Source organism: Chiloscyllium plagiosum, unplaced genomic scaffold, assembly GCF_037043375.1.
Source record: "Chiloscyllium plagiosum isolate Xiang-an unplaced genomic scaffold, Cpla_swu_hap1 HiC_scaffold_28, whole genome shotgun sequence".
Taxonomy (NCBI): domain Eukaryota; kingdom Metazoa; phylum Chordata; class Chondrichthyes; order Orectolobiformes; family Hemiscylliidae; genus Chiloscyllium; species Chiloscyllium plagiosum.
The window spans coordinates 26,406,541-26,426,307 of NW_028270166.1; the positions used below are offsets into that span (position 1 = coordinate 26,406,541).

General features: G+C 38.7%; 1 protein-coding gene across 4 annotated transcripts in view; it reads right to left on the reverse strand.

Annotated features, from left to right (window-relative positions):
* Window positions 1–19,767, reverse strand: part of nfic (nuclear factor I/C) — an 813,295-nt gene that overhangs the window by 465,115 nt on the left and 328,413 nt on the right. The window contains exon 1 of one of the 4 annotated variants that reach the window (XM_087976063.1): window positions 18,462–19,333. The exons of 2 other annotated variants lie outside the window; for them this stretch is intronic. In XM_087976063.1, the coding sequence (XP_087832189.1) occupies window positions 18,462–18,470 (9 nt within the window). In that variant the 5' untranslated portion in view covers window positions 18,471–19,333. Of the gene's footprint in view, window positions 1–15,783; window positions 16,811–18,461; window positions 19,334–19,767 lie in introns of those variants that run through there. One more of the 4 variants, XM_087976062.1, reaches the window with a different exon arrangement.

Below are 19,767 nucleotides of genomic sequence, written 5' to 3' on the forward strand. Positions count from 1 at the left end.
TGCTGCTAATGCGCTTCTTTCGGTGTGACCATACTGTCAAGGAAATACCAATTCAGTCTATGTCGAATTGGAACAATCTAACGTCAGGACATTGGGTTCTTGGAACTTTGACTCACGATTATTTGATCTATTTTCAATCAAGTTCGGTCAGTTTTCCAAGGTTTAATTAACCAACTTCACAAAGCCTTGTTTATTCCAAGAATTGGAGAACAAGTTACAGTATTCAATAACTCAATTCGGGTCAGGAACCAGAACAATATTCAAGACACACGACTATGTTACGAATGGGTTCATACAGTCCAATAGGTCTAGGAGACGGAAGGCATGCAACTAATAATTTTGAGAGGTTTAAAATATGCCAGTATCCTAGTCTGTTTCAAACAATTATTTTTCACTTCAGGGTCAGCCAGATCAGATTTGAGCTGGCCTTCATCCTATAATAATTCATTAAGATATCTGCTGTAGTTGCAAAGAGAAAATGTCTTGCATATTTATTCATACCAAGATAACTGGCTGATCAGAGCTTCTTTCTGGTAATAAATTCAATAATAAATAGCACTACATCAAATAAAGCAAGAGCTTCACCCTGTATCAAAGACAATATTTCTCGCACAAGTATTACTATCATAAAATAGAAAATGCTGGAATACCCAGCAGATCTTGGGGCATTTGTGGAGGGAGAAACAAAGTTAATATTTCAAGTCGTCTTCTGTTAGAATTGAAAATAATTAGAGATGCAACATGTTCTCAGAAAGTAGAGAGCCAGAGAAATGAAAAAAGGGAAGATATGTTAAGGGGAAGGTTTGAGCTACATCTTAATCCTTTTCCGGTTCAGATAAGAGGTGGCAGTCCCGAAACATCAGTTCTGCTTCTTTCTCTATATGCCGAATATTTTCAGCATTTTTTAGATTTCCAGTACTTACTGCTGTTTGTTGGACATTACTATCTGCAAATTGGCAGCCATGCTTGTCTGCATAACAACAGTGATTGAGGTTTAAAATAATCCAGTAGTTATAAAGCAATTCAGGACATGTCATGGTTTGGGCTGTACATAAGTGTACATTCCTGCATGAAATGGAAATATTTAATTCTAGCATGCCATCTAAATATGGCAAAACCACATTTAGGAAGATCTTAATGGATTGGGGGACATTTAGAAAAATAAACCAGGAATGATTCTCAAATTAAAAACTTTGAAATTAAAATAAAAGACTTACATGATCAAGCTTGTTTTTGAAAGAAGAAAGAATAAGTTTGTACTGTGAGGAAGCTTTTATGTTCACTATTAACAGCATAACAATTTCTAATGGATACATTGTTATTTATAGCGAAATAATTAAACAGCAGAAGTTTTGCCCACAGCATTTAACAATACTGACAAAGAAAGATACTATTAATTTGACACACCTTATTCGATCAATCTTTTCTCCCTTTCTTCCTGTCTTGTCTTTAACGGGAAGGGAGTTAACTCATGAAATGTTGCATTTCATCCACAAATTTTTTCTGTGTATAAGCTTAGAGAACAATTACTGCGAGAAGGGTTTGAGGAAGGGGGTTGAGGAGCATTGGAAGAGATACTATAGTTTGATCAATTCCTTTGCATGCAAGGTGTTGACATGGCTATTTTACAACAGATGTCATTAAATAGAGACCAAGTGTAAAATCCCTTACTCAATTTTCTTCGCCCTATACCAGACATGTCGAAGTAAAACCTAATTCATCCAATGCCTGAAATAAACTAACTCAGCAAGGATCAGGCATTTCTTTATCAAAAGAGCTCAACTTACATAGTGTAACCTGCTGAAAAAGGTGGAAGCTCCATACAAGAAATATAATTGAAATTTTGTTCATGTGAATAGAAGACATAAGTAAAAAGCCTCAACTAAGGTTTGAGATTTTGATTCTCAAATGGGTGGAAAAGATACCTATTAAAGCAGCTGCTGGCAAAATTGGTTAACCCTTTCAGAAAGAAAAAATGTACAGCAAAAAATTTATTGGGAGGTACTGACAAATTTATGAAATATAATCATTCCAGTGCTCATCCACAGAATGCCATTTCAATCTCTTAATTTAAATAATGACAGAAGAAATCTGAAACACTAGAGGTACATTACAGGTACCATTTAACAAATGAGGTCAGAACGTACACCATACTTAACCTGTAGACCAGACGATTTTCACAATGCTGTATTAGACTAATCCATCAAACTATTTCTTCTGAATGGACATTCCATTCTCTGACATCATATCCGATGTTCCCTACTGTTTGGATTTTAAGTTTGAATTTTTCCACTAACCAGAACATCCAAATGTTAATATTTCTTTTAGGGTATGGATATCTGGAACAGGATAGTCTGCCTATCGACGGGGTGGGACATTTCCAGTATACATTTCCTCCTCTATCACTGATCCCAGCAAAGTTTTGTTAATTCAACCTCAAGGCTGAAACTGGGAGTTTCCTTTATGTGTTGCTAGTTATTTTTTTGCAGATGATTTTGTTGAGGCCTCCTCAAAAACATCTCCCCTTCGAATTGAAAAGGAAAATTGTGATCTCTTGCTTTCATGTAATGATTGGTCATAAATTGTTACTAATGGTGTCTGAACGCATGAACGTGTACTTCATTAATTTTTAGAGTTTGGTAAGTAAAAGAAATGAATTTAGCAAACAGTTCTTCAGCATAACAATAACACATGTACTCTAGTATCAACAACAAGCTATCAACAAGATAGTAACACTTTATGGGAAGATGTAACAGGAATTTAAGATGAATGAAAACAGTTGCATCAATTAATTATTTGCTAGAAATATTCATTAAGGAGGATAACACCAACTTCCTAACTAATTGAACTGTAGTATAATGAAAATCCAAAAAGATTTTCAAAATTAATGTGGAGGAATAACTTAGTGGTTTAAAGAAACTGAAAATTAACTAATTCACTGAGTCAAGGGAATTGCACTTAGAATAAAAATTAGCAAAGAAGCTAGTGGGTACTGGCTAGGGTCATCCAAGCAAGATTGCATGCTGCTGCCATCCTGGAGGAATCAAAGTTAGCAAATACACATCTATTCATAAAAGGAGAATAAAGCTAAACCTGCCAATGATCAAAGCATTAGTCCAACATCAATACTATATTCATGAAGGCATTCAACAAGGTTCCCCATGGGAGACTGGTTAGCAAGAATAGATCTCATGGAAAACAGGGAGAACTAGCCATTTGGATACAGAACTGGCTCAAAAGCAGAAGTCAGAGGGTGGTGGTGAACGATTGCTTTTCAGACTGGAGGGCTGTGACCAGTGGAGTGCCACAAGGTTCGGTGCTGGTTCTACTGCTTTTCATCATTTATATAAGTGATTTGGATGTGAGCATAAGAGGTATGGTTAGTAAATTTGCAGACGACATCAAAATTGGAGGTGTAGTGGATAGCAAAGACGATTACCTCAGATTACAATGGGACCTTGATCAGATGGGCCAATGAGCTGAGGAGAAGCAGATGGAGTTTGATTTAGATAAATGTGAGGTGCTGCATTTTGGGAAAGCAAGTCTTAGCAGGATTTATACACTTAATGGTAAGGTCCTAGGAGTGTTGCTGAACAAAGAGACCTTGGAAAGCAAGTTCATAGCTCCTTGAAAGTAGAGTCACAGGTGGATATGATCATGAAGAAGGCATTTGGTGTGCATTCCTTTATTGGTCAGAGTATTGAGTACAGGAGGTGGGAAGTCATGTTGCGGCTGTACAGGACATTGGTTAGGCCATTTTTGGAATATTGCGTGCAATTCTGGTCTCCTTCCTATCGGAAGGATGTTTTGAAACTTGAAAGGGTTCAGAAAAGATTAACAAGGATGTTGCCAGGGTTGGAGGAGTTGAGCTATAGGGAGAGGCTGAACAGGCTGGGGCTGTTTTCCCTGGAGCATCGGAGGCTGAGGGGTGACCTTATAGAGGTTTATAAAATCATGAGGGGCATAGATAGGGTAAAGAGACAAAGCCTTTTCCCTGGGGTGGGGGAGCCCAGAACTAGAGGGCATAGGTTTAGGGTGAGAGGACAAAAATATAAAAGAGACTTAAGAGGCAACTTTTTTCATGCAGAGGGTGGTACAGAATGAGCTGTCAAAGGAGGTGGTGAAGGCAAGTGCAATTGCAATGTTTAAAGGGCATCTGGATGGATTTATGTATAGGTAGGGTTTAGAGGGATATGGGCTGGTTGTTGGCAAGTGGGACTAGATTAGGTTGGAATATCTGGTCAGTATGGATGAGTTGGACTGAAGGAGTTAGACCGAGTTGGACTAAAGTCATAGAATTATAGAGATGTACATCACAGAAACAGATCCTTTGATCCAACTCATCCATGCTGAACAGATATCCTGAATTAATCTAGTCCCATTTGCCAGCATTGGGCCCATATCCCCCTAAACCCTTCCTACTCATATACCCATCCAGATGCATTTTCAATGTTGTAATTATAACAGCCTTCACCATTTCCTCTGGTGGCTCATTCCATACATGCACCACCCTTTGCATGAAAAAGTGGCCCTTAGGTCCCCTTTAAATCTTTCCCCTCTCACCCTAAATCTATGCCTTCAAATTTTGGACTCTGGGGAAAAGACCTTGACTATTTACCATATCCATGCCCCTCATGAATTTATAAACCTCTATAAAGGTCTCCCCTCAGCTTCCGATGCTCCAGGGAAAAAAGCCCCAGCCTACTCAGCCTCTCCTGATAACTCAAATCCTCCAACCATGGCAAAATCCTTGTAAATCTCTTCTGAACTCTTTCAAGTTTCACTACAGCAGGGAGACAAGAATTGCACACAGTATTCCAAACGTGGCCTAACCACAGTGGTGTACAGCTACAAAATGAACTTCCAACTCCTTTACTCACCAATAAAGAAAATCATACCAAATGCCTTCTTCACTAACCTATCTACCTGTGACTCCATTTTCAAGGAACTGTGAACCTTCACTCCAAGGTTTCTTTGTTCAGCAACACTTCCCAGAACATCACTATTATGTGTAAAAGTCCTGCCCTGACTTGCCTTTCCAAAAATGTAGCACCTCACATTTATCTAAATTAAACTCCATCAACCACTCCTCAGCCCACTGGCTCATCTGATGAAGATCCCATTGTAATCTGAAGTAACTTTCTTCACAGTCCACTACACCTCCAATTTTGGGGTCATGTGCAAACTGACTAACCATATTCCTATGTTAACACCCAAATCATTTATATAAATGTTGAAAAGCAGTGAACCCAGCACCGATCCTTGTGGCACACTACTAGTGACAGTACTAAAGATATAAAGTACTGAAAATTATTCTAAGAAATGAGTTGTACAAATTCCTAGGTACTAATAACTTATGAAGACACTGCCAATGTGGATTTAGAAAAGGTAAATCCTACATGACGAACTTTCTCAACCTGTTTGAGGACATTACCAATATGGTTGAATTCCACCAAATTTGTCTAGACATTGTCCCTTAGTAATATCATCCACAGAGCAAGTTTCGTTATAAAAACACAAATGATATCTACCCATGATATTTTAAACCATTGTATCTTTCAGTATGACCACTCATGTCTACCTTCTCAACATTACCTACTCCATCTCACCATCATTGACTAATACCATTGGCTCAATTACTCCAAAGCCCTCTTCACTATTTTAAAATGCTATTTCCTACTCCAAAGCTCTCCATAATAGATTCTTATTTTACTCCCTTCATAAAAGAACTTCTCTAAAACTCTGCCATATATGTATTGTCCTGCATCAAGACACACATGTGCTCTACTCTCTTTCTTCATACATTTCACTCTTCTCCAAAATCTTACAGTTGCTCCATGGCTCTGCCTCATATTACCTTTGTAAACTTCTTCAGTACTGCCATTCGTCTCTAGTGCTATGGCACAGTTACTCTAGAATTCTGTTCCCTTTGCCCAGCCCTTCCTCATTCTCATCTTCTCACCCCATTATCCTTAGTCGTGATCTGCTGAATTCCTTCCTCTATTCCTCTACACCACCTTTAAAGGCCCATCTCGAAATCCAATTCTTTAACAAGACTTTGAACTAACCCTCCTCTCAATTTCAGTTCAGCATCCATTTTATGGAAACAGTTTTATGATGTTTAATTCATTTAAAAGGTAAAGCAAATTCAGGCTGGTGTTCTTGTTGCTTTTTTTTCCTGATGATGTTTGACAAATGTCACAGTCGGGAGGTCATGAAAATCCAGGGATAACAAGTATATAAGTGGTATTAAAAAGGGAAAAAGCATTTTTGAGAGATACAATGGCAGATAGGGGAAAGTATGTGCATTGAAGAAGATACTGAGCCACAGAATCCCCCAAGAAATTGATTTAAGTATTAAATGTTATATATAAAGTGAACACAGAATATGTTTCATCGCAAAACAAATATGACTAGAGAATACAGTGCAATAAAGCAAATGTAAATCTTAGACAGGTATTAGAAAACATTGATTCATTAATTGGATAATCTCCTAAGTAAATGAAAATTATATATTCCCATTGTTTTCTATACTTAGCCACTTAATAAGAATTCTTTTGACTTTTAGAACAGAAGTATTAAAGAAAAAAAACCCAATGGAAAAAGATCAAATAACTTTTAATAAGGTTGTGCAAACTCACATTAGACCACAGACAAATTAAACTTTGGTACATTTCAAAATGACTTGCGTTAAAAGTCAAAAGGAAATACAATTTGTATAGTGCTTTATACTCTTCGTATCTATTTCCACACTATTCATTTTTGAGTTGCTGCAGAAATCACATTCCTTCCGAATCAGCAAACAAGTTGATCTAAAAAGTGTCATCAAAAAAACAATGGTCCAGTAATAACTGTTTGTTGCAGGTTTACAATTAGACTGTACTCCACCCATCAGACTAGATTTTATATCAAATGTTCTCACTTCTCACAGCCAGTTTTAAATGTTTCTCCATGAAAAATCTGAAATTACTGACTATTAGCCTGTTTCACACACAGCATTGATCAACATTATCCACATGTGCTCGCAAAAGTACTACCATACCACATAATCTTTAAAGATATACTTCATGAATATCTGTTTTGGAAATGTAGTGAAAATGGTAACAGAGCTATGTCTATGGTATTTTTGACTATAAAATTAAAATGTGGTTTTACAACAAAGAATGAACAGAAATATCACAGTTTATAACATTTTCTCCATAATTCCTGTATTAATTATTTGCATACCTGCTGCCATCTTTCATTGTGAGGGATGACAGATTAAACTGTTTGACAGAGTTACAGTCCCAAAACTCTGCTTTCTGCCCAGCATCCTTAATGATTTAGCGTCTTTAAGAATATATTAATCCACATAATAATTTGAATGCCCATATTTCTGGTAACTCATCCAACATGCTCTTTGAAAACCCATGTCTTATCTTTCTGATGGTTATGTTTCTTTTGGTTGTGATTATTGTTTGGATTGTAATTTCTGGTTAGTTATTCTTATGACACACATATTGAATGCCTTCTGTGCCATACAGCTACTATGAAAACTCCCTGCATCTGAGTCATTAATAAAGTTAAACTGGTAGATTGTTAACAGTAGTTATTATAATGTGAAGTGAGATTTGGACTTAAGATAGGATTCCCACCTCCAAGTCATACGGTGAAGTGTTTGAGCCACGGTGCAGACATCCCTACGAAGTGGGGGCTAGAATAAAGACTCTAAATGTAGACATCCAGTGGGGTACACGCATCCAGACTGAGTGGGCACTGCTCCAGCTGCTGAGAGGTAGGTATGCATCCCATTCCTTCCCTCATCATCATAAAAAGGGTGGTAGGGTTCTCTAGTCTTGACTGCAAACAACTTAAGGGGGTATTCTGAATATGAAATGGTAAGTAAAGTAATAGAATCCATCTCAGCTCTCTTCCCTTGTAAATGGTTCAAGAATCTCATAAGAGTCTCACATTTGGACATATTCCTGCGACATGATCAAATCAGTGGTGAAATACTTAAATTTTGTTATTATATATAATTATTAAACATTCAGAAATAAATAGACACTGAATAAAATGCAATGTGACTGCCTACCTATTTGAACTCTTCCCTTATTGGATTTCAGCTTTCTCTTCAATACTGGGTCTAATACAGCAGAATTCCACTGACTCCAGTTCTTGGGCTGATTCTGAATGAAGCCACTACACCATTCACAGTCTCACTGCTACCTGCCTACCATTAAAACCATTGTCCAAATGCCACAGACCAGAAGCAACATTACAGGTGATCCACCAACAATAAAAATATTGTCCAAGCATTGTGCATTCCTAGAAATGTAGTAACATTCTGGAATATAATAGTGGTCTGTTTAGTACAAATAGGATTCACTACTATATATTTAAGTCAAAAAATTACATATCATTTAATATGCTGACTCAAAGGAGATTTTGATTGATTCCTGTATTGATTTCTCTGTGGATATTTAGAGTTCCCAGCAATTGGTGGGTGAGTAGAATATTAAAATCAAGGTCAGTACATGACAAAGAGCAAAAAATATGGCAACTTCATAAAATGGAGTGTGCAACCCAAGTACCAAAAGTAAGGCCTTAATTTGTTAATAAAACAAAAATTCAGCACTGTTGCCATATCTTTCCTTTGTGCTGTTCTGCCCATTAAAGTCAGAAAGATTCCGTTTCAAGAAGATTTATTTTCTCTGATGGAAGAATATGCAGCAGTTTCATAGAAACAAATATACTTGAGAAAGGACCACCTTTTAACCAACCTCTGTCTACTTAGATGACAGGGCAACCCTTTGGAATATACTGAGGCAATGCTAAATCATAATTTTAAAACAGTACAATAAATCCTTATTCAGATTCCCTTAAAGAAATAGCAAATGCAGGGTGCAGAAGACTTGTTACATTTCTGTTTGTCAAAGTGAAAGATAGCACTCCTGGGTAACAGAATAGCTTTCACATTTCAACATTTAAGTACTTTCAGTCAGCTATGGCACAACTAGAAACTCCACTGCTGTTCCAGCATGTACCTTGTTTCTATTTAGGGGTAACACTCACAATATCATGAATGCAACTTTACCAATTCCATCGACAGCATCCTTCAGCCTCCCTGATCATGTGTCTCAACAACTGCTGACTTAGGGACATATTGTGCTTTGGATCGTACTGTCTAAATTCATTTTAAATTGGATCTTTATAGCCAACAGCAGGCCCATCAGTCTAGAATAAATCCAAACAACTTGCAAAAATGAAAATCCAGCTTGCAACCTAGCCCTCTAGCACAAAATATATCACTAGTAAATTATCCCATTTTCCCTCTTGAAAGCAAAATCTAAGGAAATTAAGCAGGCTAAATAATGTTTCCAATACGTAATAAACTCTCAGTCGGCCTGAGCAATATTTAATCATCTTTCCAATCAATAATAAAATATTAGTTTGAAATTTATTACACATTCTAACTTTGTTTTCGTGTCAGTACTTATTTAAAATATAGTTCAAACTATACATTCTACAATCAAATTGCGTCATAAAAAGCAGTGAAGGTGAGAAAATATCCTTCACTGCTTTGAGGCCTATCTTTCCAAAGGTCAGGTAAAATCCATTAAAACATGGGTCCTACCCATTCTACTTAATATCATCAGAAGAAATTCCACAAAAAAATCCCTTTATCACTTCATCACTCCTGCCTTGCATCCTCCCACAAAACTTCCACCAAAGAAAATAAAGCCAAATTTTAAAATGTTTCACTACCTCCACTGTTATTCTTTTATGGGATGTGGAGGCTGCTGACAAGGCTTGTGGTCCTTTGAACTGAGTGGTTTGCTAGACCATTTAAGGGACAGTTCAGAGTCAACCACATTGGAGGACACATATGATAAGAAGGCCAATTTTTCTACAGAAAGGACATTTGTGAACCAGATGGTTTTTACAATAATCATAGCGACCATTCCTGAGATAGCTCCGTACTCCAGGTTCTGTACAACTGAATTTCGATCAGCTCTCGTGGTGAAACTCAAATCTACAAAGCGCTATCCTGGGCTCAGGATTAATAGTCCAATGATATTACCATTAAGTCACCATCTCTCTTACTCTTCTTACCCATCCCCTGACACAATGTACTTCATGCAGTCCGGGATGCAAACGATTCATCATATCCCATGATGCATTTGATAATCCAAGTCTATATCCATCTGGATACTTCCAAAACCTTTTCTAACCATATGGTATATCTATTTCTAGTATACTAATCTAATGTGAGGGAAATGTTTTTTGAAGCCCCAAGCAGACTGACTGTATCTTACTTGGGGCTTAAATTCATTAATGTCCTGAACTATGTGCAATCAATACAGTTTATAGGAGTTCCTTGAAAAACTCTTAGTTCATTTACTCAAGCATGAGAAAATAATTGTGGCTGGGCACTTTAAGCTCTGTCTAAACAAATTTTGCAAAAGAATCCATCTAAAAAGTAAGGCCCTGACAAATTTAGCAGTGGGCTTGATACATGTACAAAATTGGGACAGGAACTTGAGGTCTTTCCACTTTTAAATTTGCCATGGTTGCCCTTGTTTTACACCTGAAAAATGTAGTAGTTATTTGGAATATAAGCCCCATTAATTTTACAGCCATTATCCTCAAGTTACACATTTAGATATTAAGTCATAGAAATGTATCATAGAATTTTCTAACACAAAAGATGACCATTCAGTCCATTAAAACCTACATCAACGCTTGGGTAATGCGGTCCAATGAGTCCTTTTCTCTCTCTCCCACTCATTGCTGACAACCAGGCAATTTTCCCTCTTTCAAATATTTACCTGAATCCTTATTGAAACACTGCCATTTGAAACTTCTTCTATTATCCTTTCAGGCCATGAATTCCAGATAATAATAATGTAAAAATTTTGCTACAGGTCAGCCCTGGCCCTCGTCCTAATTAATTTAAATCTATGCCCTCTGGTTACCCATCCATCTGCCCTATATTTACTACATCAAAATTGCTCAGGATTTTGAACACCTCAATCAAATTCGGTTCTTAATCTTCTCTGCTCTATGAAGAGCAACTTCAGGTTCTCCAGGCTTCCCACATGACTGTAGTCCCTCATCTGTAGTAGCATTCAAGTAAATCACATTTGTGCTAACTCTCAGGTCTTGAAAGTATTACTAAAGTATGGTGCCCAAAATTTAGCACAAAATGCAGCTGAGATCAATTACTACATTAAGAAGTAGAGAGATGAAATGCAGATTCCATGATGCCTTTGTGGGAACACCTGCATTGAGTCTGCAAGCTTGACCCTGAGCTTCCAGTTGCCTGTCATTATAATTCTCTGCTCCATTCTCATTCTGTACTCAGCCTCCTACACTGTTTCAATCAGCCCAACATAAACTGATGGAACATTACTTCATCTTGCCAAGAGGCACTTTACAGTCTTCCTCACTCAATACTAAGTTCATAATCTCTGCCTTCATGTTTTTTTTTTAATTTGTGTGTGTGTTTCAAATTTGTGGGCGGCACGGTGGTACAGTGGTTAGCACTGCTGCCTCGCAGCGTCAGAGATCCGGGTTCAATTCCCGCCTCAGGCGACTGACTGTGTGGAGTTTGCACGTTCTCCCCGTGTCTGCATGGGTTTCCTCCGGGTGCTCCGGTTTCCTCCCACAGTCCAAAGATGTGCAGGTCAGGTGAATTGGCCATGCGAAATTGCCCGGAGTGTTAGGTAAGGGGTAAATGTAGGGGTATGGGTGGGTTACGCTTCGGCGGGTCGGTGTGGACTTGTTGGGCCGAAGGGCCTGTTTCCACACTGTAAGTAATCTAATCTAATCTAATCTAATTTTGTTTTGATGGTATTGACAATGAGTCTTCTTTTCCCATTTACACCTTCTCTGGACACATTTTTTGATCCTTGACTTAATCCGTGACCATGCAACATCATCCCTTTATCACTTCTTCACTCCTGCTTTGCATCCTCCCACAAAACTTCACTGTTGTTGAATGGGCCCTTTTCCTACCACCGTTCTTGCTTAAAACCTGTTACAGTCAAGCTGAGGTGCTCAACTCAGTTGGAATTTACAGCTGCCCATTTTTCAGGTGCAAAATGGGATGGCTGAGAGTTGAAACCAGTTGCCCCAAGGACATAAAAGAACTCTAGAAATTCTCCTGCTCGTATGGTTAAAACAATCCGTTGAAACTAGGTTTTCAGAAGATGACAAGCACAGTAAATATATCCAAGGCATATGCGTAAAACTATTAAACTATTAACATGCATTATGGTATTAATTGTAACTGCTTTAATTGCTTAGAGTTACTTGACTAACTATCTTTTTACTTTTTTGAATTGTTACGGAAGGAATGGACTTTCTTTCACTTTGATCTCTACTGTCAGCATCAAGCATTAGTAGTTTAAGATATAGTACCTCTAAAAGCAAAATGTTCTCTCTGGTCTGGTCTGATATTTGTCTGGAGGGTACAACCTAAAACGTTATGGCTGCACCATATCAAACTCTTTCTCTGTGAAAGCTGTGTCTGCGTAGTTTAATGGTACTTTAAGGAAATTCACATCTTATCAAAAACATGCATGTATTTATATTACGGCCTTAAATCCACTAATAACTGCTTTGAGACTGCAGACATACAGTAGAGATAATGAGAGTCAATGTAAGTTCATTTCTACAAATTACTGGTCTGATTTTCAACAAAATCAGCGAATTCAAGTTTCCAATGCTCCAGATAACTGCTAGAAAGCGGAACTTTATGGCTGTGCATATAATTTAAACATCTTTAAGAAGCCAAACTGATACTGAGAAACAAGCTTGCCTCAAGTGACTAAAGGAAGTTGTTTCCGAGATAACTGTATTTGCCTTGCTGATTGGGCTGACAGTTGGGACTTGACAGCTGCTTGTTTGATTGGTACTAGTTTCTTAAACAGTAGATTGAACTTTTTCACCCTTCAGGATTATACCCCATTATTTCTGGAGCACATAACTTAAATCGGTTTAGTTTAATGCTGATACATTTTGTAACCACCTCTCCCCTCCACCTGACTCACAGGCACACACAATGCGCCTCAGATCTGTTTTCTCCAGTGGTTTGTATAGAATGGCAACCATGGTAGTCTACTTATATTCTACACTGAATGCCCACAATCAGTAGATAAAAGAAATGAATCAATCTAAGCAAACTCATAATTAGTTTTCCAAGATGAAAATATAATAAATGAAGCTGTTCCACTATTTAATTAAAAATTCTTAATTATAAACAAATAAACTAATGTTTTCTCTCTGAACTAATCAATGTATGCATAACACAATCTTCTACATTGTACTGAATGAATATGTCACTCGGTAATTTACATTCCATGCCACATTATTGATATAGCAAGATGTCAGAAACTGTAGCCAGACAACATCTGGATTAATTTTGTTTCTTTGCTTTTAAGAACTGTTGAAATAACATTGAAGATAACACATACTTTAACATAAACACCATGTGCACAAAAATGAGAAAGTAATATTGAAAGAATATGTCAATCCACATTAAAATTACATTATTAAACTCTCACATCCTCCAAAAAAAATTAGCAATAGGAAAGAAATGGATAAAAACCCAGAATATTTGTGAATCCTAATTTTTTTTAGATCTATCAGCCAGTGTTGGCCTCCCTAAATTATAGCACTCAAACACCCACAAGCCACAGGCCTCAATTTCACAGTTTCACAGTTTTTTGCATGCCTTCACACTATAGCTGTAATTAATACTACAGACCTGACTAAAGATAGTTTCCAAGATCAATATGTTTTGAAAATATATACATATGAACACTGTTTTCTATTTCATGTTCGTGAATTTTCCAAGGCTTGGTGAACCACTGGCCGTCAGTTGATTTAAAGTTATCAAATGAAATATGGGCATTAGCAATAATATACATTTATAAGGTCTCCCAATACATTTTCTGGTAAAATAACAGAATTTTATAGAAATTGAAAAAGGAGTAACAATATACCAGAGAAGAGGAAGGGGCAAGTCAAAGACGAATGAATAGAACAAGAACAAAAACGCAAAGCAAGGAATAAAAAGGAAAGAAGGTTTTGACATAAAGGAGGAAATTCTATTAAGTGATGGTATTCTAAACGAAAGACTATAAATGTGATAAAGGAAATACTGCAATACTGTAAGACTAAGAACATAATGTATAAAGTCAAATGAGCATTCAAGTTCCGAACTATAATGTATACATTACGCCAAACCCTTTCACTTTCGTTTTTCTTAAGACACATATGAAATGTCTTTTTGTTCTATTTGGGAAGTTCCCTTTGTCTGTTATTATTAAAGAATGTTTATTATGCTTCTAGACCATGAAACTATTTAAATAATTAATAGGACAATAATGCAGCTTTGTTATCCAATACAGACTGTCTGGACTGATTAGCTACACTTGAACTGCTTTCAGATTACTGCAAGCTGCTCTCCTTCTTCAAAATAGATTTCACATTCTTGGTCCTTAGAAAATAAAACATAGATAAACAAATTATATGTATGACATTTTTAGAGATCACTTTATTCACATCTTCTGTTCCTGCCGTAACTGAAGATTTTATTTACCAACCATTCTTTCTGCTTCCTTCTAAGTCAATTGCTCTGAGATATGAATTTGCATAGCTGAAGTAAAGAAAAAGGAAACTGTATCTGCAAAGTTTTCTTTTCAGGTGAAATTTACAACCCTGCAGAATTTATTAAACAACTCTTCAAGAATAAACAAACTAAAATGTCTAGTCAGGAGCTGGTGAAATTACAGTACTCTTATGGATTAAATCACCACCATATCTTGTCTCTATTAAATAAAACAGCTTCAGAATACAACCTTTCCGAACAGGTACACATTCTAACCAGAACAAAAACTTAAACAGCGCCACTTTATGAATAAGCACATGGGAGAAGGGCTCCCTTCTTAAACTACATTGAGAAAACATATCTGAAACATTTAAACAATCAATATTATGCTTCCACTAAGAAAATAAATATATGATTAAACAACCTGCATGAAATCAAACCAATTTCAGTGGAAACAGAGTTTAAGGAGCACCGTAGAACTTTAACTTGTAGGATTTCCAAAAATGCACTAAATGTGCTCATTTGACACCTGCTAAAATATCAAACGTCTTGCTCAAATCACCCCTCACTACCCACCATCCCAAATTCCCATACCTATCACACCTCAGTATCTGGGCTTAACGAAAAGATTTGAAGATTCACAGCAATAAATATGTGCACCTTTCAATAATATCAACTTGGGGGGGGGGGAGGGAGGTGGAGTGGGACAGAGAGAGGGGGAGGGAAATAAAGGCTCTCCGCGCTCTGCTGAAGTTCTTCTTATTTCTAATAACCACAGAAACATTTTTGTCAAACTTCGTAGCGGCGGGTGGAACAGTCCTGCATGGAACTGGGGCGAAGTTGGAAGGAGCCAAAGCTGCGTTTTCCATTGGATTTTCACACACACACATACACAAAAACAAACTTGAGCGCCGGGCTTGGATTTGTTTTCTGTATGTGTCAAGACGGATTGCGTTGGCAGGAGCTGCCTGGGGAGAGCCAGAGGAGGAAAGGACTAACCCGGGGAGCTCCGGGCACTGAAAGCATGCTGCAGAAATTATCCCGCCATTTTTAACAGTAACCGCGTCCTGAGGAAAATACAATGCGGTGAATGTGGCCAAGTGGCGGGGGCGTGGGGAGCGGAAAGCGTCCACTGGCAGCAGCAACCGAACTGATAACTAAATTACCTCAGAGATGGACATTACCTGAGTCAGGCAGAGCGGGGAATACATCATGACGACCTGGAGTTAAAGTCGCAGATCATCCAAAAGTTACTGGATCATCGTGACATCTCGCCTCACAGCGACTAAATCCCACCCCCAAACACAATTAATAATTATATATAAGAGAGAGAGAGAGAGAGGAGGGAGAGAAGTGGCACTTAGCACGGAGTATCTGAAAGAAAGCAGCCCTGGAAACTGGGCTTCATCTGTCAAACGGTGGGAGAGGGAGAGGAATAAAGGAGAGCGGACCAGGAATGACGCGACTGTCCTGACCAAGCCCCAAAAACGTCTGACTTCAGGGAATTTCTGCCATTAGACCCAAATTTCAGCACCACTCGCAGCCCCGCTGTCAGCCAATGGACCGAGGCCACTGGGAGATCGCCAGCAATGTAAATAAGCCCAGCTACTTCCCTCCTCCCCTCTCCTTTAACTCTTCACTGCTCACGACCGTTCGTCAAAACGCACTGGGCAATAAAAAAACAACACGCAAAAAAAAGTTAGCGCCGCTTTAAGAGCCGCGCTTGAAAGGCAGACTTGCCCCAGACACGACGCAGCCGCTGCGTTCAAACACACACAACGGTGCCTATCCTGGATTTAAAAACAGAGACTGGGCTGCAATCTAGCTGCCTACTGGCCTCCCCTCTTTTCCACCCTCTGATGATATTTTAAAGAAATCACAATAAAGCTCAGGGACAGCATGACAAAGCAGGCATTCCTATACAGGAGCCGCCAATATATCATCACCCTTTGTGACAGACTGCAATGTTGCGATTACCCCGTACAATTCTGCTGAAAGAAATGTTGCTCGAATCCAATCTCAATTCTCCACCCCAGCCGCCACTCCAACCACCAGCACCACCCTCCATCCCAAATCATTGCATCAGAAAGTAAAATGAAATCTCGGAACACAGACAGATCCTGCCTTGGCCCCTCAACTTTTATGATGAAGTTCAAATATTGAATTAAGTCAAATGAAAGGTTCCAGTCGGCGTGCGCAAAACTGCAGAAGTCAAAGTCAATGGTAAAGTCATGACAATGCACAGGACTTTGTTGAGAGCTGGTGTACGTGACATGAGGAAATAGTTTCCAAAGTAGGCCAAGACAATGATTGTTTCCCAGCAGAATGTAGGAGAATAAATCGTGAGACTTTGGTATGGATAATTGAAGAGTGATTGTAGTACTGTCGTGATTTGTATATTTATTAATACTAGAAGCCATTGGGGAAGCATTGACCACAGTACATTATCAAATTGACCACTTACTCTGACAGACACTGTATTGCTTTTCACTAACTGACGTTAGCAGAACAACCCATTCTATGCACCAATGGCCCGGCGCAATTTGTCCGAGTTAATCGGTCATACTCTTTTCTCCTCAATGCGTGAGGGCAAATCATTCTGACTGCATAGAGGGCCAACAGCAAACGAAAGGCAAAAAGTACGTTTTACGTCTGCAGTATATTCAAATAGAACTTGGTCTCTTAAATATGAAATGTCTTTTCTATCAAGCTGGACCATCGAAATTTGCCAGATGCCACTCCGCTTTCGGTCAGGACAGCATTTTTGTCTCCACAATATTCCCCAGCTCAACAATAGGAGTGAAGTTTGCATGATTCTGCAGGTAGATACATCTCAGAACACTGCAAGCTATTTCATAAAATGTTTTGCAGATTGCTTCATACAATCTCTAAAATACAGGAGAACTGGGATTCTGTCAAACAAACTTTATAGATCAAGCCATCTTTCACTTTTGCATATTTGCACAAACATTCCACTATACAACAATCTGCTGCAGAAACGCTGCAAGTGTTTAATTCAGTGAAATTTTGGAGAAAGAAGGTTTCCTAGACCTTAGGTATGCAATCAATATTTGTAATCAATACATTTTTTATTTCTGAATGGTTACAGCGAATTTAAAGAGCTTATCCATTTACTGGGCCTATATATATATAGAAAGAGAGACAGACAGAGAACGGCAAAGACAAAACTGGAACTGCACTGCTTCATTCTCTGAACTTTCCGAATGTGGGCTGGGAAATGTATTTCAGAACGGCGAACGAAAACCAACAAATCTACGGGCCGCAAAGCTCTTCTTGCTTGCGCTTTCTTAAAGTATAGCGAACTTTTCAAATTGTGTGTTTAAAATAAGCTGCAGAATGACCTGTGGCGAGAACCCCGCAATCTCTTGCATAAGGGGATGGTGCGCATTTAACAGGCCGAGAAAGTGTAATGTCCCTTTAAAAGGGAGGTGGATTAGCAACATGTCCCAGCCTTGGTCGCAGCGTCGCGGTTCATGAGTCAAGTTCAAGCCGGCGGCTCTCCCGAGCTGCTCGGCCATTACCGCTACGATCACACACACTTGGCTCCCCGCTTGAACTTGGACTCGAAATGTACGTTGCCAATGCACACGTATACAGATCACGCATAAATTCATTTCAGCTGGCAGGCAAACTGCTCACAGATGGGAAATCTGCCAAGCTCAGCGCTTTTGCTTTCTGTCTCTCTCTTCCCCCCCTCCCTCCCCGTCCCCTCCCCTTTAAACACCACAAAATCTTGGCACAAACCCGATCGCATAAGCAACACAAGAGAGTGAGGCACAGACAGACAGACACCGGAACCAACACACGGCTCGAGCAAGACGGTGCAATAAAATATACGTACCATTGCCATGTGAAAGTACGTAATCAACTTGCACTCGAATTAGAAGCTTGTCTCGCGCCTCATTTGTATTCCTTTGCAATTTTCCTACTTCATCCAGAGGAATATCTGCCTTCGGTCTCTGTGTGGTGTTGTGTGTGTGCGGGCTATTTTTTCTCCCCCTCTCTGTCTCTCCCTCTCGCTGCTTTCTAACACATCCGATGGAAAAGTGAAGGCAACCGGCGGATCCTGATTGCCCAGGAGAAAGATGGGGGAGGGCTGCCTTGGCCGCTTTAGTGATGAATTGATGGCGTAGTATAAAAATATTACAGAAGTAAAGGGAGCGAGCGAGGCGTACTGTTTATTTCCGCAATGGCTTATTTGCATAAGGAAATCACATCATTACCATAAGGTCTGAGCTTTCTGCACACATCCATCGCTATAAAGAGAAGACTATGTGCCTGGATTTTGCCATGGTTATCCAGCCATCTCTGTGCACCATCGCAATCCTTTGCTAAATTAGAGGTTCGAACGGCATTTGCACAAATGCTGCCAATAATCTTAAAGCGAAGAACACGTGGTGCTGGACGGGAACGATGTGGCGATACTATAAACCTTTTGGAGCAAGAGAGTTTGTCAGCACAAAATAAATCAAGGTCACTCAAATAAATAGTTCCGATTTCCTAATGACTTCAGGATAAATATGTTGAAATATATATAGACATTTCTCAACTCAGTTAACTTTTTCTTGGAATGTTAAACGATTAGATTTTGCTTCCCAAAAGCATCAAGATGATCTGTGGAAATCAAAAATTGCCAACATCAGGACATTGTTTATTTTAAAACAGGAAAAAAATAAACCTTAACATGTAATCCAACCTATTTGTCTGGCCTTAAGAACGTCTCTATTATTTATCAGGAAATCCGCTTTTGACATTGAAATCGCGACCGTACCGGAAAATAAGTCGGATCAAATGGGAATGAACTTTCCATTACTTATTGCTCAGCAGTCTCGTTTGCAATTGTTTGGGTCGAGGAGGGGGGTGGAGGCTGCTTTGAAGTCATTTTAAAGCATGAATCCCTCTCGAATTGCAGAAGAGAACTTTAACTTAAAATAGTTTTATCACAGAAACACTTCAATGTTTAACTCCAACTCCATATCTTTCCATAACAGTAGGCCATTCCGCCCCTTTCAGTCTGGATGGCGGCTGAAATGTATCTCAACTCCATTTACCTCCCTCTATGTCATATCCATTAATATCCTGACACGACAATCTATTGTTTTCAGACAATAGACATCTTTCACTGACCCGATAATTTTTGGTGGAAA